The sequence below is a fragment of the Pectinophora gossypiella genome, chromosome 10, assembly GCF_024362695.1.
Source record: "Pectinophora gossypiella chromosome 10, ilPecGoss1.1, whole genome shotgun sequence".
Classification (NCBI taxonomy): domain Eukaryota; kingdom Metazoa; phylum Arthropoda; class Insecta; order Lepidoptera; family Gelechiidae; genus Pectinophora; species Pectinophora gossypiella.
This window is the reverse complement of record NC_065413.1, coordinates 52,022-69,443: the sequence shown is the minus strand read 5'-3', so window position 1 is coordinate 69,443 and position 17,422 is coordinate 52,022. Positions and strand designations below refer to the sequence as shown.

General features: G+C 60.6%; 2 protein-coding genes across 2 annotated transcripts; both read left to right on the top strand.

Annotated features, from left to right (window-relative positions):
- The first annotated feature begins 342 nt into the window (after window positions 1–342).
- LOC126370361 (uncharacterized) lies at window positions 343–2,631 on the top strand. The gene has a single exon (XM_050015195.1). It carries the CDS (start codon window positions 343–345, stop codon window positions 2,629–2,631), a length of 2,289 nt encoding a protein of 762 aa, XP_049871152.1.
- Window positions 2,632–2,633: 2 nt separating this feature from the next.
- LOC126370360 (uncharacterized) lies at window positions 2,634–9,262 on the top strand. The gene is made up of 2 exons (XM_050015194.1): window positions 2,634–5,790; window positions 6,969–9,262. Exons 1-2 carry the CDS (start codon window positions 2,634–2,636, stop codon window positions 9,260–9,262), a joined length of 5,451 nt encoding a protein of 1,816 aa, XP_049871151.1.
- Window positions 9,263–17,422: the final 8,160 nt, after the last annotated feature.

Here is a 17,422-nt window from a genome sequence, read left to right as displayed (position 1 = left end):
GCTGGCGGACAGGCTTCGGCCACAGTCGGGCGAACCTGTTACCCTGACTTGCGGTGGTCATGTCTCGCGGCATGTCTCAGGGCCAGGGGGGCTTGCCTTAACCGGCCGGCCCCGAGAGGAGTAAACCTCACTAAAAAATCTCCAAAGTCTCACGTTGGGGCACCTTCGGGTCTTGCGCGGCGTGAGGCGCCTGTTACAGGTGGCGGAGGGGATACCTCCGGCAGCGAGCGGCCATCGCTGGGGCACCGCCCGACCCCCCAGGCGGATTAGGGTTACCCGGGTACAGAGGGCACTGCCCGGGTGGACTGAATATTTCCCTCACTCTCGTGGGATTAATTTAATATGTCTAAAAAACCTGTTGTGGAGCTGGTAGATTTAAAATATAAAACTTTACGGACTGATATTTCTAACGACCTTGGCGATGAATACGGAAGTGATTGCGTGCGACTTGGGGAAAGGATGGCACTGCCTACGGATTCCACCGATCCGGAAGCGGCCCTCCTCTCCAGTGTAGATAGTGACGGCAGCTCGATTGCAGCCGATAGGCCCCGCAGGGGTAAAGGGAAGGGTGGGTCGACTGATGACCCGAAACCACTGGTTCTTAGCGGCAAGAACCAGGGGTCGAAGGCTCAGGCACCCCCCAGACCGTACAGGGCTGGAGGAAGCCTACAGAGAATGGGAGAAGACCTGAATAGGCAAGTAGAGGGGGTGGTGATGCTCACCTCGGAAGCAGAGTCCGACTGCTCCGGAATGGACACTGCCATCTCCTTCTCTGATGGAGGCTCTGTCACAGACGGAAGACGGAGAAAGAAAAGAAGTGCCCCGGATGCAAACAGCAGTGGCGAGTCGGGAGATGGTTCCACCGTCTTTGCACCCACACCGAAGAGGACTGCCAAGCGAGGCAGAGGCAGACCGCCTACTACTGGGCATTATGTCGGCCTCGCCAAGGCAAAAGAAGCCCTGGTAAGTGCCCAGCGAGCGGAGCTCGAAGTACAGGACGAAACGGAGGTTCTCGAGTCGACCAGAGAACTCGCGGCAGTCCCTGCGGACTGTCTCGAGAAACGGGTGGAAAGCGGCGTCAAGGTTATCTTAGACGTCGCTCGCAAGTCGAAAAACCTTAAGGGCACTTTCGTTAACGCCCTTAAAAAGGCTGCCACACAGATCGAGCAAGCTGTGGCAGCTATGGCGGAGAGAACCTGTGATGAAGAGGTGCGGGTCCTACGTTCCGAGAACGTAGAACTAAGAAAGAGGGTGGAGAGTCTCAGCGAGGAGATGGTCAAGCTCCGCGAGGACCTTGGACATCTCTCCGCGGAGCGAACCCGCGCCAAAGCGCCCGAGTCACAGTCGGAGGAAAGGAGCGTGGCGGATCAGCGGTCAGCTATGATAAGCGATATCGAGCGCATAATCGATATCAAGCTGGCCAGGCTGGAAAACCGCCTGCTCCCACCGTCGGCATTCCGACCGCCCCTACAGGCGGATCTAAAGAGACCTGCTCCGCAGGCTAGCGGAGCCAAAGCCCAAGCTCCAAAGGCAGCTAAAGCCCCAACTGCCAAAGCAGCCAAAAAGGCTGCACCAGCAGTGGTTCCTCCCACCCCTACGCCCACACGCGGCATAGCGACCCCTTCACAGGGGTCGCAGCCAACTGTGGAGACGTGGAGCGAGGTGGTGAAGAAGGGGAAGAAAGGGAAGAAGGCACGCAAAGCCAATGCCACTTCCGCAGCCCAAACCACGTCCAGCCAACCTCCGGCGAGCCATGTAGGTACTACAAGGCCGCTCGGAAAGGTTAAGCCGACAACGTCGGGGGGCAAGCGGAAAGAGAAGGCTTTGTTGCGTCCACCTAGGTCAGCTGCGGTTACTTTAACCCTGCGGCCAGAGGCGACCGACGGCGGCCTAACCTATGCTCAGGTGCTAACAAAGGCTAGACTGGGAGTTGACCTGAAGCAATTGGGCATCGATGGGCTCCGCTTCCGGATGGCTGCCACAGGGGCTCGGGTCCTTGAGATCCCCGGAAAGGAGAGTGGGGAAAAGGCTGAGCTCCTGGCGGCAAAGCTGAAGGAAGTCCTGCCTGATACTGTGAGGGTGGCGCGCCCCGTAAGATGCACGGATGTTGTAGTCTCTGGGCTGGACGACTCTGCTACAGCGGAGAGTATCACAGCGGCGATCGTCGAAGCTGGGAAATGCTCCGCTGAGCATATTAAAGTCGGTCCCATACGTGTTGGGATATTTGGAGTGGGCAGTGCGCTCGTCGAGTGCCCTGTCGAAGCGGCCAAGTCGCTAGTGGAGAAAGGGAGACTCCTAGTCGGCTGGAGTGCGACCCGGGTGCGGACACTGGGGCCTAGGCCAATGAAATGCTTTAGGTGTTTCGAAATTGGGCATACTGGGCTCCAGTGTCAGTCGCAGGTGGATCGCAGTCGGAACTGCTTCCGCTGCGGACAGGAGGGACACACGTCGTCATCGTGTACCGGCGACCTCCACTGCCCCGTTTGCAAGGCTGCAGGGAAACCTGCAAACCATGCAACCGGGGGTCGGAAGTGCGCACGACCAAAGAAGGGCAAGAAAGGGACTGCCAGGACCCCAGTCTCTAGCCAAACACCAAGGGCGCCGCCTCAGGAGGCGATGATGACCGGTTAGCAATGGCAGGACACCGCTATCTACTTGCTAACGTGAACCACTGCACTGGTGCGCAGGACTTGGTCATGCAAACCATGTTGCAGGGGTCCAACGACGTCCTGGTCATCACGGAGCCATACTACGTGTCTCCCCAGCCCAACTGGGTTGGCGACACGCGGAGCTCCGTGGTGATCATTGTGGCGACCGGTCCGGGCTCCATGCCCCTTTCCGTCCGGGACAGAGAACCTGGGTTTGTTTCCGCCTTATGGGGTGACAATCTGGTCTTCGGGGTTTACTTCTCGCCCAATGTTCCGTTGGCTGAGTACCAGTTGTTCCTGGATCGTCTGGGAATTGCTGTCAGGCGAACGACTCAGCGCAACATCATTGTGCTTGGCGATTTTAATGCCCACAATACAACTTGGGGATCCCCGGAGACCGACGACCGCGGCGAGGCGGTCGAGGAGTGGGCGGCATTGTGCGGTCTTGCGCTGCTCAATCGCGGCTCAACCGACACGTGGGTGCGACGGCAGAGCGGGTCCATAGTGGATTTAACATTCGCTAGCCCTGCACTAGCATCGCGCGTGTCGAACTGGCGGGTTCTGGATGATGTGGAGACACTCTCGGACCACCGCTACGTTACGTTCGAGGTCTCCACCTCATCTAGTGATACAACCTCTCGTCGGGACCGGGAAGCCAGACCATCGGCCTTCCCGAGATGGTCGCTCGTGCGCCTCAACGAGGAGCTGCTGGAGGAGGCTGCAATTGTCCAGGCATGGACCATGCAGCCTGTAGACCCGGCAGAGGTGCATGAGAGCGCCATCAAATTCCGGGAGACTCTAACGCGGATGTGCGACGCGGCAATGCCGCGAGCTAAAAGGCGGCCGTCTAGGCGAGCGGTATACTGGTGGACTCAAGATATAGCTGATCTGCGCGAAGCTTGCGTTGCGGCGCGTCGAGAGTTCACCAGATACCGAAGACTGCAGACTCGCAGCGAAGAAAGGGAGGACCTGCTGCATAACATCTACAGCCAGTCCAAAAAGACCCTGCAACTGGCCATCAGCAGGTCCAAAACCCTCTCCAGGCAGGAGATGCTGGAGGACCTCAACAGGGATCCGTGGGGACGTCCGTATCGTGCGGCGAGATGCAAATTTCGCCCACAGGCGCCCCCGATCACGGAAACCCTGCAGCCTCAACTATTGGAGGAGGTGGTAGCGGGTCTGTTCCCGGACAGTCCCGATCACACCCCCCCAATCATGGCGGATTCCCTAGAGGAAGAAGAGGCTGAAGAGGTTCCTCCGTTGAGGTCACAGGAGATTCGCGCAGCCGCGTTAAGGTTACGGGCCAAGAACACCGCGCCCGGACCTGATGGAGTCCCGGGTCGGGTCCTGGCTTTGGCGCTAGACAAGTTGGGGGCTCACCTAGCCGAGCTTCTCGACGCCTGTCTGGCGACAGGCCAGTTCCCGACGTGCTGGAAGGAGGGTAGACTAGTCCTTCTCAAGAAGGATGGGCGCCCCGCAGAACAACCCTCTGCCTACCGCCCCATAGTGCTGTTGGATGATACGGGAAAGCTCTTCGAGCGCATCATTGCCTCCCGTATCATCCAGCACCTAACCAGTGTTGGCCCTAACTTGTCGGACAACCAGTTCGGATTCCGAGAGAGCCGATCGACGATTGACGCGATCACACGCGTCAAGGCTCTCTCGGAAGAAGCGGTTGGTTCTGGCGGCGTACTGTTGGCGGTGTCCTTGGACATCGCCAACGCTTTTAACTCGTTGCCATTCGGGAGCATTCAGGAGGCGATTCGGTTTCATCGGTTGCCTCAATACCTGCGAAGGCTGATCGATGTCTACCTGCACAACAGGGTAGTACTATACCCAGGGCGGGACGGCTCTCTCCATCAACGGGCCGTCGGATGCGGTGTTCCACAGGGGTCGGTTCTGGGTCCACTCCTGTGGAACATCGGGTTTGATTGGACCCTGCGGGGCGATCTTCCCCCAGGCCTCAGCATCGTCTGCTATGCGGACGACACTTTGGTCACCGCACGAGGGGATGACTATGAGGAGGCAGCGGCGCTAGCCACGGCTGGCGTTCAGAGGGTGGTCGAGCGAATCGAGTCGTTGGGCCTAAAGGTGGCCCTCAACAAAACCGAGGCTCTGTGCTTTCATGGCCCTCGGAGGGGGCCACCTGCAGGTGCCAACATCGTGATTGGCGGTTGCCGGGTCGAGGTAAAGCCTCAGATGAAATATCTGGGGCTTTACCTCGATCCGAAATGGAACTTCCGAGAGCATTTTCGGAGATTAGCTCCTAAACTAATCAATGCCGCATCTGCTCTCGGAAGGTTACTGCCAAACCTGGGAGGCCCGAGCGTTACCTGCCGTCGCCTATACACTGGCGTGGTACGTTCGATGGCGCTTTATGGCGCACCGGTGTGGGTCGGGGCTCTGACTGGCCCGAATAAGACCATGCTGTTCCGTGCACAGCGGGTCATGGCAGTCAGAGTCGCCCGAGGATACCGCACGATCTCACATGAGGCGGCTTGTGTCCTTGCGGGCACGCCTCCGTGGGACCTCGACGCCGAGGTTCTCGCGGAGGTTTATGTGAGATGCGCGGAGGCTAAAGCGCAGGGAGATGGCCCAGATCCCGAAGACCTGGATCGCTGGAGGAAGCGCGCTCAACGCAATCTGCTGCGAAGGTGGAGGCAGCGATTGGAAGAGCCGTGCGCTGGCTTGCGGACCGTGGCGGCTGTTCGCCCAGTCCTGAAGGAATGGGTGAACCGACGTCACGGCTCGCTCACCTTTAGGCTGGTGCAGATACTGTCGGGGCATGGCAGCTTCGGCAGATATCTGTGCCACATAGCCGGCAGGGAGCCATTAGCGGTCTGCCACCACTGCGCCTGCAGTGACGACACCGCTGATCACACGCTGGGGGTCTGTCCAGCGTGGGCGCAACAGCGAGCGACGCTCGCTGCAGTGGTCGGGAACGACCTCTCGTTGCCAGCCGTGGTCAACGCCATGGTTGGCAGCAAGAGAGCGTGGGAGGCGATGGTCTCCTTCTGTGAGGACGTGGTGGCACAGAAGGAGGCTGCAGAGCGGACCCGAGAGGACGACCCCCTCTCGGCTCCTATCCGACGTAGGCGTACTGGGCGGAGAAGGGGGGTATTTGCTCGCCAACTCTTGCCTAGTTAGCCAAGCCCTCGGGCGACGGAAGCGGGGAAATTCCGTCGCTCGATTCCATCTAGGGCTCGGGAGGATGTGGTCTGCCGAGTGTTCCCGGCAGATCACATAACATCGGAGGTTCAGGGTGGACAGCTCCTTCCATCCTGAATTCAGGGAGTGTCCGAATCGGACAACGCCGACGGGTGCACGGAAGTGTGTGCCAACGTCCCCGGACACCCGCCAATTGGCGAACGGAGTGGAACACCGAGGAGTTTTAGTGAGTAGGAGTCTCACATAACCCAGTCGCTTTCCCCGGGCGGCTGGGTATCCATGATGGATTTCTCCTCGTAAAAAAAAAAAAAAAAAAAAAAAAAGGTTAGGTTAGGTTAGGTTCCCCCCCAATGGATTCTCGCCTTGTCGTGGCGGGGGGGCTCAGTAGCTGCATCGGCGGGTCTGTCGCTTTTAGCTCGGTGATGCAGTGAAGCCAAGAAGAATCCAGCGCGGCGGTGGCAAAGTCCACTGCTGCGCAACCCGTAACCCTTAGCGCTTTGTGGTGGGGCGCCAAAGGGTCGGGGGCCGCTTCCACGTAAGTGGAGGGGGCCGCGAGGAGACAACCTCTGTAAAAAACCGCCGGGAGGAGGCGTTTCGCCTTGCGCGCGGCGGTCGTTCGTATTGCACGGCGGCCGTCGGGCCACCCGCAACCCTCGGTATTCCGAGGCGTGGGGGCCGCTCCCACACAAGTGGGGGGGGCCGCGAGGAGACAACCTCTTTAAAAAATCCACCCGGAGGAGGAGGGCGCGTGGCGCCGTCGGTGACGGGTTCGGCGGCCATGAATACATGCCCGTCGGACAGGCTTCGGCCACCGTCGCCAAACTTGTTATCCTGGTTAGGTGTCGTGGACATGTCTCGCGGCCTACCAGGACCAAGGGGCTTGCCTTGGTCGGCCGGCCCAAGAGGAGCCAACCTCAATAAAAAACCCCCAAAGTCCCGGCGTTGAGGTGCCTTCGGGCCTTCGCGCGGCGTCGGGGCGCCGGAAGGTGGCGGAGGGGGTATTCTCCGCCAGCTAGCGACCAACCCTGGGGCACCTCCCGCACCCCAGCGGTATTAGGGTTATCCGGGTACAGGGGGCACTGCCCGGATGGACCACCCTTTCCCCCATACTCGTGGGACTAAAAATGAATGATTCAAATATTAATATTATAGTCGATGCGTCGGAGCTGGATGGAAAGATAGGGCGAAATGATGTAGGAAAGGGAGAAATTTTGAGTGCTCAGGCACAGCAGTTTACCGGCCTTCATGCGGACAGTAAGTTCGCGGGGCGCACTGTGGCGCAACCGGGATCCACCACCCCGGAAGCGCTGCAGCGCCCTGGCCTAGGCGCTTGCGCCACTCGTCCCTGTGAGGGGACGAAGGAGGGAGGAGGAGATTTCGGGAGGCTGATCCATAGCGACAGGGATCGGGTACCCGAAATCGAGAAAGGGAGGCGTCTCAGCGTAGTCCTCACACGCTGCGACACGCCTGTCACCACGACACTCGCTAGCCATGAGGAGGAGTCCATGGACTCAGACTCCTCATGCGCTAGCATGGTGACAGTCACGTCGGAAAGGTCTGACCTACGGAGACCGTTCCTTAAGCGGAACAGGTCAGACCCTGAGGCTGAAGACGACGATTCGGCTGGGTCGCCCCTCAAAGGGGCGGCGCACAAGTCGAAAAGAGGAAGAGGTCGCCCCCCTAGTGTGGGCAAGTACGTCGGCCTGGCCGCAGCCAAGGCCGCGTACAATGCCGAACTGGCCGAGAGCCTCCGGCTCGAGGCGGAGGCGGAGGTCGCGGATGTGGCCCGCAACTTGAGGGAGGCTCGGGCCTCTTTACAGCCCAGCCCCCCTCAACCGGAGACGGAGGACCAGCTGACAGGAGCTGCTCTCACTAATGTTGTGAGGACTTCGCTGGAGACCATCACTATGGTCGCCACGAAGTCCTCTCAACTGAAGGGGACCTATGTCCGAGCCCTTAAGGACGCGGTCAAGGGGATCCAAGAGGCGGTGTCCCTTTTAAGATCTCGCTCCGTGACGGAAGAGGTTGCGCGGCTCGAGGCCGCCAACGCCCAGCTGGTTAAGGAGGTTGCCGACCTGCGCCGGGACCTCCATGAGCTGCGACAGCGCCCAGCCCAGCCGTCAGAGCCAGGCCTACGGCAATTGCTGGAGGAGGTGTCCCGTGCCAACGTAGAAACGTTCGGCACTATGATAAACGCCAGGTTGGCTGGAATCGAGGACCGCCTCCTTCCAGAACCACGACGACGGCCTCCGCTTGCAGCGGAAATCAGAGCAGCCAGGGCAGACCCCGCTCACAAAGAGCCAGCAGGGGCCCCGGCTGTCTCAACCAGTGATGGTGCCCCTCCCGCGTCTGGGCAAAGTAAAGGCCAGCGGGTGAAAAAGGCTGGTAAGGTGGCTGGCAGCCAATCTTCCTCTGCTCCCCCTCCTCCCCCAGTGGGAAAGAAAGGGAAGAAGAAGAAGAGCATGGCGGCAAAGGAGGCTGCTCAGGCGCGAGCCACGGGTACCTCTACACCGGCGGAAGTGCCGTGGACTACGGTCGTCGGTCGTAAGGCCAAAGCCAAGGCGGCCCAGGCTGCTAAGGAGCAGCCGAAGGCCCAGCCCACGGCCCAAAAGAAGGCCAAACTACGGGCACCCAAGACGGCAGCGGTCACACTGACCCTGCTGCCTGGAGCGGAAGATAGGGGGGTATCCTACGCCTCCATCTTGTCCGACGCAAAACAGCGCGTCCGCCTTGCGGACCTCAATATTGAAAGTATGAGGTTCCGTAGGGCGGCGACGGGTGCGCGCATGCTCGAGGTTAGCGGAGAGGACTCTGCTGAAAAAGCAGATGCCCTGGCAAGCAAGCTCAGGGAAGTCCTCAGCCCGGAAGCGGTCCGAGTCGCCAGGCCTGTGAAGTGCGCGGAAATCCGCGTCACAGACCTGGATGACTCGGTCGACGCTATCGAGGTGGCGGAGGCGATCGCCAGGGATGGAGGATGCCCGGTCGACGCAATTAAGTACGGGAGGATTGTCGTCGGCCCGAGAGGCGATGGAGCCCTCTGGCTTAGCTGCCCGGTCACCGCCGCCAAAAAGGTGACGGACACCGGTCGGGTCCTAGTGGGGTGGACCTCGGCCAGAGTAAGGCTGCTCGCTCCCAGACCGATACGCTGCTATCGCTGCCTGGAGTCAGGGCACCTGGGGGCCAAATGCTCTTGTGAGGTTGACCGCAGCAAGTTATGCTTCCGCTGCGGTCAACCGGACCACAAAGCACGGGACTGCGGCGCTGAGCCCAACTGTCCCGTATGTGCGGCGGCGGGAAAGCCAGCGGCCCATGCAATCGGTGGTGGTGGATGCATTTCCGCCACCAAGAAGCCGACAGCCACGGCCCCAAAAAAGAGGAGCGCGCCTAAATCCAAGCGTCGCAAGGCCAAGAAGGCCGGAGAGGAGCGGATGGACACCAATCCATAAATGGCATCCATCCGCTACCTGCAGGCAAATATCAACCACTCCGCCAGGGCACAGGACCTTCTGGCCCAAACCATGGCGGAGTGGTCGATAAATGTGGCAGTGGTCGCCGAGCCATATGTGGTCCCTGCTCGAGACGACTGGGCAGGTGACCACGGCAACTCGGTTGCCGTTTTCGCTCCTGCTGCTGGTGGCTCCCCTCCCTTCGATAAAGTAGCGAAGGGCAGGGGATGCGTTCTGGCCGTTACCGGCGGGGTTGCAGTCGTGGGAGCCTATTTCCCGCCTAGTTGGCACCTTGCCGAGTTCGAGGGAGCCCTCGCAGAGGTCACGGCGCTTATTGCGCAGGTTCCTTCCCTCCCCGTGATCGTCGCGGGGGACTTCAATGCCAAATCCACGGCTTGGGGATCACCCGCGACGGACGCGAAGGGAGAGGAGTTAGAGGACTGGGCGGCGACCTCGGGTCTGATGGTCCTCAATAGGGGCTCTGAGGACACCTGCATTCGCCAGCAAGGGGGGTCAATCGTGGACCTCACGTTCACGACCCCCTCCTTGGCCCGGAATGTCCAGAGATGGAGAGTGGAGGTAGACGTGGAGACACTATCGGATCACCGGTACATCCGGTTCGATGTCTCCACGTCAACTCCCGCAGCGGCATCGTGGGTCCGCTCCTCAGTTGAGGATGGCCCTCGCTGGGTGCTGGGCCGGCTTGACTGCGAGTTGGCCGAGGAGGCGGCCATCATAGAGAGCTGGGTGGTGGACACCGGCTTCCCAGAAGATGTTGACGCGGGAGCGGGGCTGCTCGGCGCATCGCTCACGAACATCTGTGATGCGTCGATGCCAAGAGCTAGACCGCTCCCCCCACGCAGGCAGGTGTATTGGTGGCGTGCAGAGCTGCGCCAGTTACGCAAAGCGTGCGTAATAGCTCGGCGCCAATACACGCGCTGCAGAAGGCGTCGCATCCGCGATGGGTCTCTGGAGGACGCCCTGTACGCACAGTACAGGTCCGCCTGCAGTGCCCTCCAGACGGCCATATCGCGGGCCAAACAGGAGTCCTGGGAGGAGTGGCTTGCCATCCTAGACCGGGACCCCTGGGGCAGACCATATCGGGCAGTGAGGCGGAAGCTCCGGCCCTGGGCTCCGCCACTCACCACGACTCTCGAACCCCAGTTGGTTGAGAGCGTGGTGCAAACACTGTTCCCGAGTCGGGCGTGGTCTGCCCGGCCGGTGGCCGCCACGGCGGATGAGGAGGAGGTTCGGCCCGTGTCTGAGGCGGAGTTGCGGTACGCCGCGGCGAAACTCCGCCTCAAAAAGACTGCTCCCGGATTGGACGGCGTGCCTGGGCGTGTGCTGGCTGTGGCACTTTCAGAGCTGGGGAGCCAAGTTCGGGCCCTATTCACCGAGTGTCTGGTGCAGGGCCGCTTCCCCAGCTCCTGGAAAGAGGGGAAGCTTGTGCTTCTCCGCAAGGACGGTCGACCAGCTGACCAACCATCAGCCTACCGGCCCATCGTGTTGCTCGGCGAGACAAGCAAGCTCTTCGAGCGCGTGCTTGTCCATCGTCTCGCCGGGCACATCGACTTGCACGAGACCCAATATGGGTTTCGTGTGGGTCGGTCGACTATCGACGCCATATCCCGCGTCAGGGAACTGGCGGAGGAGGCGGTTTCCCAGGGTGACGTGTTGTTGGCGGTGTCGTTGGACATATCCAACGCCTTCAACACGCTCCCCTGGGACGCGGTCATGGCGGCGCTGGACCACTTTGGGGTTCCCGGCCACCTGCAAAGGTTGGTCCGGGACTACTTAATCGGTCGGGCGGTGGTTTTCCCGACTCGGACCGGCTGGGCACGTCGGGAAATGTCGTGCGGTGTTCCACAGGGTTCGGTCTTGGGACCGTTCCTGTGGAACATCGGTTACGACTGGGTGTTGCGCGGGGCCACTTTGCGAGGGGTCAGTGTAACATGTTACGCTGACGACACTCTCGTGTCGGCCCGCGGCAGCACCCACCGGGAGGCCGGTGTCCTTGCCACTGCAGGGGTGGCACACGTGGTGCGCCGGATTCGGCAGCTGGGCCTCGAGGTGGCCTTGCACAAATCCGAGGCTCTAACATTCCACGGGCCTCGGAACGCCCCACCTCCCAATGCCTGCATCGTGGTCGGCGGAACCTCCATCGCCATCGGGTCGACGATGAAGTACCTTGGACTCGTCCTCGATGGCAGATGGAGCTTCCAAGAGCACTTCCGGCGCTTGGCCCCAAGATTGGTGGCTGCAGCCGGAGCGCTAGGAGGAGTTCTCCCAAATCTAGGGGGCCCTGGAAGGGCATGCCGCCGCCTCTACATGGGGGTGGTGCGTTCCATGGCGCTGTACGGTGCGCCCATATGGGCGGAGTCCCTGAGTGCCCGAAACCGGACCCTGCTGCGACGACCGCAGCGGGTCATGGCGCTCAGAGTGGCCCGGGCGTACCGTACGGTGTCCTATACCGCGGCCTGCATGATTGCGGGCAGTCCGCCGTGGGAACTCGAGGCACGAGTTCTCGCGGCGGTCTACAGGCGGCGCGCCGAAGCCAATAACACCGGCAATTTCCCGCATCCCCGGGAAGTGGCGCAGTGGAGGGAGGACGCCCGTGATGTCCTCTTTAACACCTGGGAGGAGGAGTTGGACACCCCGAATACCAGCCGGGAGTTGGTGGCGGCGATCCGACCAGTCCTCCGGGACTGGATCGAGTGCCAACACGGCGCTCCCAACTACCACCTCACGCAGGTCCTCACCGGGCACGGGTGCTTTGGTGAGTACCTGTTTGGGGTGGTTAGAAGGGAGCCAACCGCTGAATGCCACCACTGTGTGGGCGGCGTGGTGGACACGGCACGGCATACGCGCGAGGCGTGCCCCGCTTGGGCGGTCCCTCGCGCTGCCTTGTCCGCCGTGCTGGGGCCTGACCTCTCATTGCCGACCATGATCGTGGCCATGGTCAGCAGTGAAACGGCCTGGAGAGCGGTCGCCACCTTCTCAGACACAGTAATGTCTGAGAAGGAAGCGGCGGAGAGAGAGCGGGAGAACTCCGCTGACTCTCTTCCCATGCGCCGTAGGCGACCAGGAAGGCGGCGACTGGCGCACCTGGTCAATATTGACCGGGCGCCGCCTTGACGGGGACCTGTGGGCGGTGGTCGGGGGACCGCCGCCCACAACATAGGTCCCGTGCCGTAGGGCTCCCCAGTGTTCCGGGGCAGCCCTCGGCGGAGGGGGAGGCGCTTGACGCGCTCCCATGGGCGCTGGGCCCGTAAGGGCATCCGCCGGCGGGGACGCGGTTGTGTGCAGCTGCGTTCCCGTGTCCTCGCCACATGGCGGCAAGGAGGAACACCGTTGGTTTTTAGTGGGTATACCGGGTGGCGACACCCGGGGAGTCCCACATAACCACGTCGTCCCCCCGGGCGGCGTGGTATGCGTAACGCATTTTCCAACGTAAAAAAAAAAAAAAAAAAAAAAAAAAAAAAGGTTAGGTTAGGTTAGGTTAGGTTAGGTTAGGTTAGGTTAGGTTAGGTTAGGTTAGGTTAGGTTAGGTTAGGTTAGGTTAGGTTAGGTTAGGTTGTCGCGGAAGTATGCTTCGGCGATTCCCGGGTCCTGGCACCACAGTGGACAAGTAGGAACACCGTTGGGTTTTAGTGGGTATACCGGGTGGCAACACCCGGGGAGTCCCACATAACCACGTCGCCCCCCCGGGTGGCGTGGTATGCGTAAAGCATTTCCCAACGCTAAAAAAAAAAAAAAAAAAAAAAAAAAAAAAAAAAAAAAAAGGTTAGGTTAGGTTATCGCCGCTCGGATCATCGAGCACCTTGAGGATGTCGGTCCGGACTTGAGCGCATACCAGTTCGGTTTCCGCCGGGGCAGATCCACCATCGACGCTATTGCGCGGGTGAGGGCCCTAGCGGACGCCGCTGTAGCTCGGGGGGAGGTCGTCTTGGCGGTGTCTCTGGACATCGCCAACGCCTTCAACACCCTGCCCTGGAGCTGCATCCGGGAAGCGCTCAAGTACCACGAGGTGCCCCCGTACCTCCGCCGGTTGCTAGCGGCATACCTCTCCGTGAGGGCCGTGAGCTTCCCGGCGTCTGAGGGATGGCGAGAGTGGTCAGTGTCGTGCGGTGTTCCACAGGGTTCGGTCCTCGGCCCGCTCCTGTGGAACATTGGCTACGACTGGGTGCTGCGTGGAGCGAATCTCCGAGGGGTCGACGTAACTTGTTACGCCGACGATACCCTTGTGACGGCTCGAAGCAGCACCTACCGAGAGGCTGCCATTCTCGCTACGGCGGGCGTGGCTCACGTGGTGGGAAAAATAAGACAGCTGGGTCTTGAGGTGGCACTGTCCAAGTCGGAAGCCTTGTGCTTTCATGGGCCTCGAGCAGCGCCGCCAACTGGTGCGCACATAGTGGTGGGGGGAGTTTCCATCGGCGTCAAATCGACGATGCGTTACCTAGGCCTCGTCCTAGACAGCCGATGGAACTTCCGTGCGCACTTCACCGGCTTGGCGCCAAGACTGGTTGCTGCTGCTGGCGCGCTTAGCCGGCTGCTGCCAAACATTGGTGGACCAAAGGTGGGCTGCCGACGCCTGTACTGCGGGGTGGTCCGATCAATGGCCCTGTATGGCGCTCCCATATGGGTAGACGCTCTTAGCGCCCACAACAGGGCCCTCTTGAGGAGGCCTCAAAGAGCCATGGCCACAAGAGTGGTGAGGGGGTACCGTACCATCTCGTTCGAGGCTGCTTGCGCCTTGGCCGGTACCCCCCCATGGGAGTTGGACGCCACAGTTCTGGCCAGTGTATACCAACACACGGCTCGAGCGCGTGCTGACGGTGGTGCGCCGTCTCCGGAGGAGATCTCGAGACTGAGACATAACGCTCGTCGAGATATCCTCCTGAGATGGCTGCAAACGTTGGAGTCGCCGAGCGCTGGTCACAGAACAGTGGGGGCGATACGACCCGTTCTAGACGAATGGGTCGAAAGACGGTTCGGGGCGCTCTCTTTCCGCCTGACGCAGGTCCTGTCCGGGCATGGCTGCTTTGGCAGATACCTGTGCAGGGTCGCTGGAAGAGAGCCGACCCCAGTCTGTCACCATTGCGGCGCCGCCGAGGATACGGCGGATCATACTCTCGCCGCATGCCCAGAATGGGCTGAGTCGCGGACGCGACTCAGGTGCGTGGTGGGCCAGGATCTGTCGTTGCCTGCCGTGGTCTCGGCCATGGTCGGCAGCGAGAGGGCCTGGAGGGCGGTATACTCCTTCTGTGAGGACGTGGTGGCGCAGAAGGAGGCCGCCGAGAGGTCGCGGGAGGCCGATCCTGCGTCTGACCCGATCCGTCGGACTCGGGTGGGACGGAGGAGGTTGGCGCATGATCGGCGCGTCCCGTAAGTGGGGATGCTGGTGACGGATGCGGGGGGCGTCCGTCACTGGCACTAAGTCCCCGTGTTGGTAGGCGCGCGTGTGTTCCGCGCGTCACTGACGATTAAGAGCACCACAGTGCTCACCGAGCCGGGTCCGTATGGACACCGCCTGGGAGTCGCGGATGTATGCGGGCGCGTCCCCGTGGCTCCCACTCAGGCGGCAAGACGAACACCGTTGGGTTTTAGTGGGTAGGCGGGATACTTGAGATCCCGGAGTCCCACATAACCCGTCGCCATCCCCATGGCGGCGGGTATGCGTAAATGCATTTCCCAACGTTAAAAAAAAAAAAAAAAAAAAAAAAAAGGTTAGGTTAGGTTAGGTTAGGTTAGGTTAGGTTAGGTTAGGTTAGGTTAGGTTAGGTTAGGTTAGGTTAGGTTAGGTTAGGTTAGGTTAGGTTACTTCTCGCCCAATGTTCCGTTGGCTGAGTACCAGTTGTTCCTGGATCGTCTGGGAATTGCTGTCAGGCGAACGACTCAGCGCAACATCATTGTGCTTGGCGATTTTAATGCCCACAATACAACTTGGGGATCCCCGGAGACCGACGACCGCGGCGAGGCGGTCGAGGAGTGGGCGGCATTGTGCGGTCTTGCGCTGCTCAATCGCGGCTCAACCGACACGTGGGTGCGACGGCAGAGCGGGTCCATAGTGGATTTAACATTCGCTAGCCCTGCACTAGCATCGCGCGTGTCGAACTGGCGGGTTCTGGATGATGTGGAGACACTCTCGGACCACCGCTACGTTACGTTCGAGGTCTCCACCTCATCTAGTGATACAACCTCTCGTCGGGACCGGGAAGCCAGACCATCGGCCTTCCCGAGATGGTCGCTCGTGCGCCTCAACGAGGAGCTGCTGGAGGAGGCTGCAATTGTCCAGGCATGGACCATGCAGCCTGTAGACCCGGCAGAGGTGCATGAGAGCGCCATCAAATTCCGGGAGACTCTAACGCGGATGTGCGACGCGGCAATGCCGCGAGCTAAAAGGCGGCCGTCTAGGCGAGCGGTATACTGGTGGACTCAAGATATAGCTGATCTGCGCGAAGCTTGCGTTGCGGCGCGTCGAGAGTTCACCAGATACCGAAGACTGCAGACTCGCAGCGAAGAAAGGGAGGACCTGCTGCATAACATCTACAGCCAGTCCAAAAAGACCCTGCAACTGGCCATCAGCAGGTCCAAAACCCTCTCCAGGCAGGAGATGCTGGAGGACCTCAACAGGGATCCGTGGGGACGTCCGTATCGTGCGGCGAGATGCAAATTTCGCCCACAGGCGCCCCCGATCACGGAAACCCTGCAGCCTCAACTATTGGAGGAGGTGGTAGCGGGTCTGTTCCCGGACAGTCCCGATCACACCCCCCCAATCATGGCGGATTCCCTAGAGGAAGAAGAGGCTGAAGAGGTTCCTCCGTTGAGGTCACAGGAGATTCGCGCAGCCGCGTTAAGGTTACGGGCCAAGAACACCGCGCCCGGACCTGATGGAGTCCCGGGTCGGGTCCTGGCTTTGGCGCTAGACAAGTTGGGGGCTCACCTAGCCGAGCTTCTCGACGCCTGTCTGGCGACAGGCCAGTTCCCGACGTGCTGGAAGGAGGGTAGACTAGTCCTTCTCAAGAAGGATGGGCGCCCCGCAGAACAACCCTCTGCCTACCGCCCCATAGTGCTGTTGGATGATACGGGAAAGCTCTTCGAGCGCATCATTGCCTCCCGTATCATCCAGCACCTAACCAGTGTTGGCCCTAACTTGTCGGACAACCAGTTCGGATTCCGAGAGAGCCGATCGACGATTGACGCGATCACACGCGTCAAGGCTCTCTCGGAAGAAGCGGTTGGTTCTGGCGGCGTACTGTTGGCGGTGTCCTTGGACATCGCCAACGCTTTTAACTCGTTGCCATTCGGGAGCATTCAGGAGGCGATTCGGTTTCATCGGTTGCCTCAATACCTGCGAAGGCTGATCGATGTCTACCTGCACAACAGGGTAGTACTATACGCAGGGCGGGACGGCTCTCTCCATCAACGGGCCGTCGGATGCGGTGTTCCACAGGGGTCGGTTCTGGGTCCACTCCTGTGGAACATCGGGTTTGATTGGACCCTGCGGGGCGATCTTCCCCCAGGCCTCAGCATCGTCTGCTATGCGGACGACACTTTGGTCACCGCACGAGGGGATGACTATGAGGAGGCAGCGGCGCTAGCCACGGCTGGCGTTCAGAGGGTGGTCGAGCGAATCGAGTCGTTGGGCCTAAAGGTGGCCCTCAACAAAACCGAGGCTCTGTGCTTTCACGGCCCTCGGAGGGGGCCACCTGCAGGTGCCAACATCGTGATTGGCGGTTGCCGGGTCGAGGTAAAGCCTCAGATGAAATATCTGGGGCTTTACCTCGATCCGAAATGGAACTTCCGAGAGCATTTTCGGAGATTAGCTCCTAAACTAATCAATGCCGCATCTGCTCTCGGAAGGTTACTGCCAAACCTGGGAGGCCCGAGCGTTACCTGCCGTCGCCTATACACTGGCGTGGTACGTTCGATGGCGCTTTATGGCGCACCGGTGTGGGTCGGGGCTCTGACTGGCCCGAATAAGACCATGCTGTTCCGTGCACAGCGGGTCATGGCAGTCAGAGTCGCCCGAGGATACCGCACGATCTCACATGAGGCGGCTTGTGTCCTTGCGGGCACGCCTCCGTGGGACCTCGACGCCGAGGTTCTCGCGGAGGTTTATGTGAGATGCGCGGAGGCTAAAGCGCAGGGAGATGGCCC

Excerpts from the sequence above, each read along its gene's own strand:
- LOC126370361 (XM_050015195.1), top strand. The coding sequence starts at position 343 with ATGTCTAAAAAACCTGTTGTGGAGCTGGTAGATTTAAAATATAAAACT.
- LOC126370360 (XM_050015194.1), top strand. The coding sequence starts at position 2,634 with ATGGCAGGACACCGCTATCTACTTGCTAACGTGAACCACTGCACTGGT. Across the intron at positions 5,791-6,968 it reads TGCTCGCCAACTCTTGCCTA|TCGATGCGTCGGAGCTGGAT; the intron begins GTTAGCCAAGCC and ends TTAATATTATAG.